The sequence below is a fragment of the Sinocyclocheilus rhinocerous genome, unplaced genomic scaffold, assembly GCF_001515625.1.
Source record: "Sinocyclocheilus rhinocerous isolate Xijiao unplaced genomic scaffold, SAMN03320098_v1.1 scaffold137, whole genome shotgun sequence".
Lineage (NCBI taxonomy): Eukaryota > Metazoa > Chordata > Actinopteri > Cypriniformes > Cyprinidae > Sinocyclocheilus > Sinocyclocheilus rhinocerous.
The window spans coordinates 33283-36029 of NW_015633537.1; the positions used below are offsets into that span (position 1 = coordinate 33283).

Genomic DNA, 2747 nt, shown 5'->3' on the forward strand with positions numbered 1-2747 from the left:
AATAAAGTCGTTTTTTTTTTCTTTTGCGCACAAAAAGTATTCTCGTAGCTTCGTATAATTGCGGATGAACCACTGATGTAACATGGATTATTTTACTGATCTCCTTGCTACGTTTCTGGACTTTCTGGACAATTTCAGTTGCATTGCTGTCTATGGGAGGGTCAGACAGCTCTCATATTTCATCAAAAATATCTTAATTTGTGTTCCGAAGATGAACGAAGGTCTTATGGGTTTGAAACGACATGAGGGTGAGTAATTAATGAAAAAATTTTCAATTTTGGGTGAACGAACCCTTTAAAATGCAGTTATATTACAAGAAGATGTAATATGTTAAAATATTTTCTTCTATACCATATTAGTTTGCAGAGACATAAGCCATGTGTATACTGATTTCCAGAAAAAGTCTAAAAAAAACAATATAGTGCCCACTCACGTTTTCAGCTGTCTTTTGTTCCTTGTTTTTCCCATTCATTTTTTTCCATAGAGATTTTAAAAAAGGATTTCATAAAAGAGTTTACATTCACAATCACAACATTACAAACTTTGAAGTATTCAAAACTTGGACCAAAAGACAAAAGTTCAAGACTGTACTTAGTCACAGAAACGGAAGTAGCAACTGATCTTTTCTTCCGAGTGTAGCGGAACATCTTTGTTCTATCCATCAGTTGCGTATTGGATTTTGAGATGTGGGCGGGGCACTCAAAAGTGGAGCCGGATGAATGCAAGCTTGCAGGGGCGGGATTTAAGTGGACAAAATGATTGGAGAAATCCTGCATCCGACACCAGAGAGAAGGTGTGCACTCTTTTGCCATGTTTTACTGGTGGCGATTCTCATTTTAGTGGAAATTTCTTTGGAGAATCAAGGGTAATGTAGTTTTTAACCGGGAATTCCACTTTTAAACATGCTTATTTTAAAATATCAGTTGAATAATCTGGCCAGATGGCTTCAACAAAAGCATATATCATTGATTAACAACCTCGTTGCTCACAGTTGGTCAGGCTTTAATGGTTTATAAATTATCGTTAAAAACCAATTCCCATATGGAGAAAATAAATGGGATTTTTACATCCAGAACCCAACTGTTGAACTTAAACATAGCCATCTGTCCCAGCCAACCTGAAACAGCAAAACTGGCTGAACAAATGGCGTGAGTTTGGTGGCGGGACTATCTGTTTGTCTGGCCAATGAAAGACAGGAGGAGTGTCCAGGAAACCTGTTTGATGCCCATCATTTTTTTCCATTTGGAGACTTTAAATATTTATGAACGTTTACTTAAACCATACATGATTATTATTTATAAATGCACAGAATGGTGTGTCATGTGCTTACCTGTGTTTTCCGGGTCCGGGTGATGTGCAGGTAAGCTCTCTGACCAGTTTTGGTGTGGTGTCTTTCTACGTACTTGCCTCCAAAGCCGAGAAAGCTGTTCATGCAGACATACAAGCCTCCGTCACTCTCCTGAAACAAAAGGAAAGAAGTGTTTGAACCAAATACTGTTGGTGAGCACCATGCGTTCAGTGAGGCTGTGGCTGTCTCACGCGCATGATACAGAAGCACACAGACTTCTCAAGAAAAAAAAAACTTTGCAGTTAACTTACTAGCTCATGTTAGCGTTATAACTAACTCACGGCTAGCTAAAGTAGCATATACACGCTGATAATTTAAGGCTAAACCAAGGGAAATTAGTTGTTTAGTCAAGATGTGACCAAAGAGTGCAGAGTCAACATTGCGATGATGACTCGCTTGACATAATGAAGGAAAATAGTGCAAACTTGTGCACTCAATGAGCGCTAGTTAGCAAACATCACAGCTCATGGGAAGACGAAAGCAAAACGGCAGCCTTATGCAAATAAATAAATAAAATAAATCCCGAAAGTGCAGTCGCGTGCTACTAACGTTACGTTACTGAACTCACCGGACTGGCGAATGAGAAGGCGCACTCGTCTTTGTGAACACGATCTCCGGGCCTCGGAACCCGAATCGTAGACAGAATCGACATCAATATCTCGCTAACCTCCGTCATATCTGGCTAAACACGATTTGCCTTCACACGCTTGCCCGCCTCGGTTTTTTGGCCCCCGCTCCTGAAATACAGTGCGCTTGAAATCTCTGACCGCCCACTTCTCTCTCTGTTTCCCTTCAATGAAAAGCTGCTACTGATGATCCAGTGTGTTTCATTCGAGGCCAGGGGCGCTGCACACACTCTCGCTGCACGCATTACAGCCGCAAGTGTTTGACCGTAAAGCGCCAAAAACGCGCGCATAGAGTTTAACATAAAAATACTAATATGCACATTAGCGTAACGTCTTTAATGCAATAGTTAAATGATCGTTTAATGCAGTATAGCAATCTTGGCATAACAAATATATTTTTAGCAGTTCACCACTGAGGAGAAATAAACCTTTATTGTGAATTCTCATGTATTTTGTGTACCACGGTAAAATGGAAGCCATGACAGTTGTCGAAATGAGAAAGCGGAAATTTTTACCTCATGTAAATAATAATACTGGCCTCCTGGGGCTGGGAGTTTAATGCGCGCAAAAAGTTATGCGCCAGATTGCAACTAAAAAGTATGTGATGATATATGGATGGTGTTGCTTTGGGTTCAGTGTAGACAGTTACTGGTTATCATGTATTTGGATTTTATCCTAATGGATTTAGCCTAAATCTTACAATATAAACAAAACAATGAATGTAAAATAAGTATTCCTAGCAATGTTACTTCTAACTAAATGAGGACATATCA

The 2747-nt window shown here is 39.6% G+C and overlaps 1 protein-coding gene across 5 annotated transcripts in view; it reads right to left on the minus strand.

The window, feature by feature from the left end:
- The window catches only part of LOC107744279 (ubiquitin carboxyl-terminal hydrolase 5), a 9717-nt gene extending 7488 nt beyond the window's left edge, over window positions 1-2229 (minus strand). For 3 of the 5 annotated variants that reach the window (XM_016557823.1, XM_016557826.1, XM_016557822.1), the window contains exons 1-3: window positions 1917-2229; window positions 1331-1459; window positions 434-454 (exon numbers count right to left, since the gene is read on the minus strand). In XM_016557823.1, coding sequence (XP_016413309.1) covers window positions 434-454; window positions 1331-1459; window positions 1917-2024 — 258 coding nt within the window. In that variant the 5' untranslated portion in view covers window positions 2025-2229. The remainder of the gene's footprint in view (window positions 1-433; window positions 455-1330; window positions 1460-1916) is intronic. The other 2 variants (XM_016557825.1, XM_016557824.1) reach the window with 1 other exon arrangement.
- Between the last annotated feature and the right edge of the window lie 518 nt (window positions 2230-2747).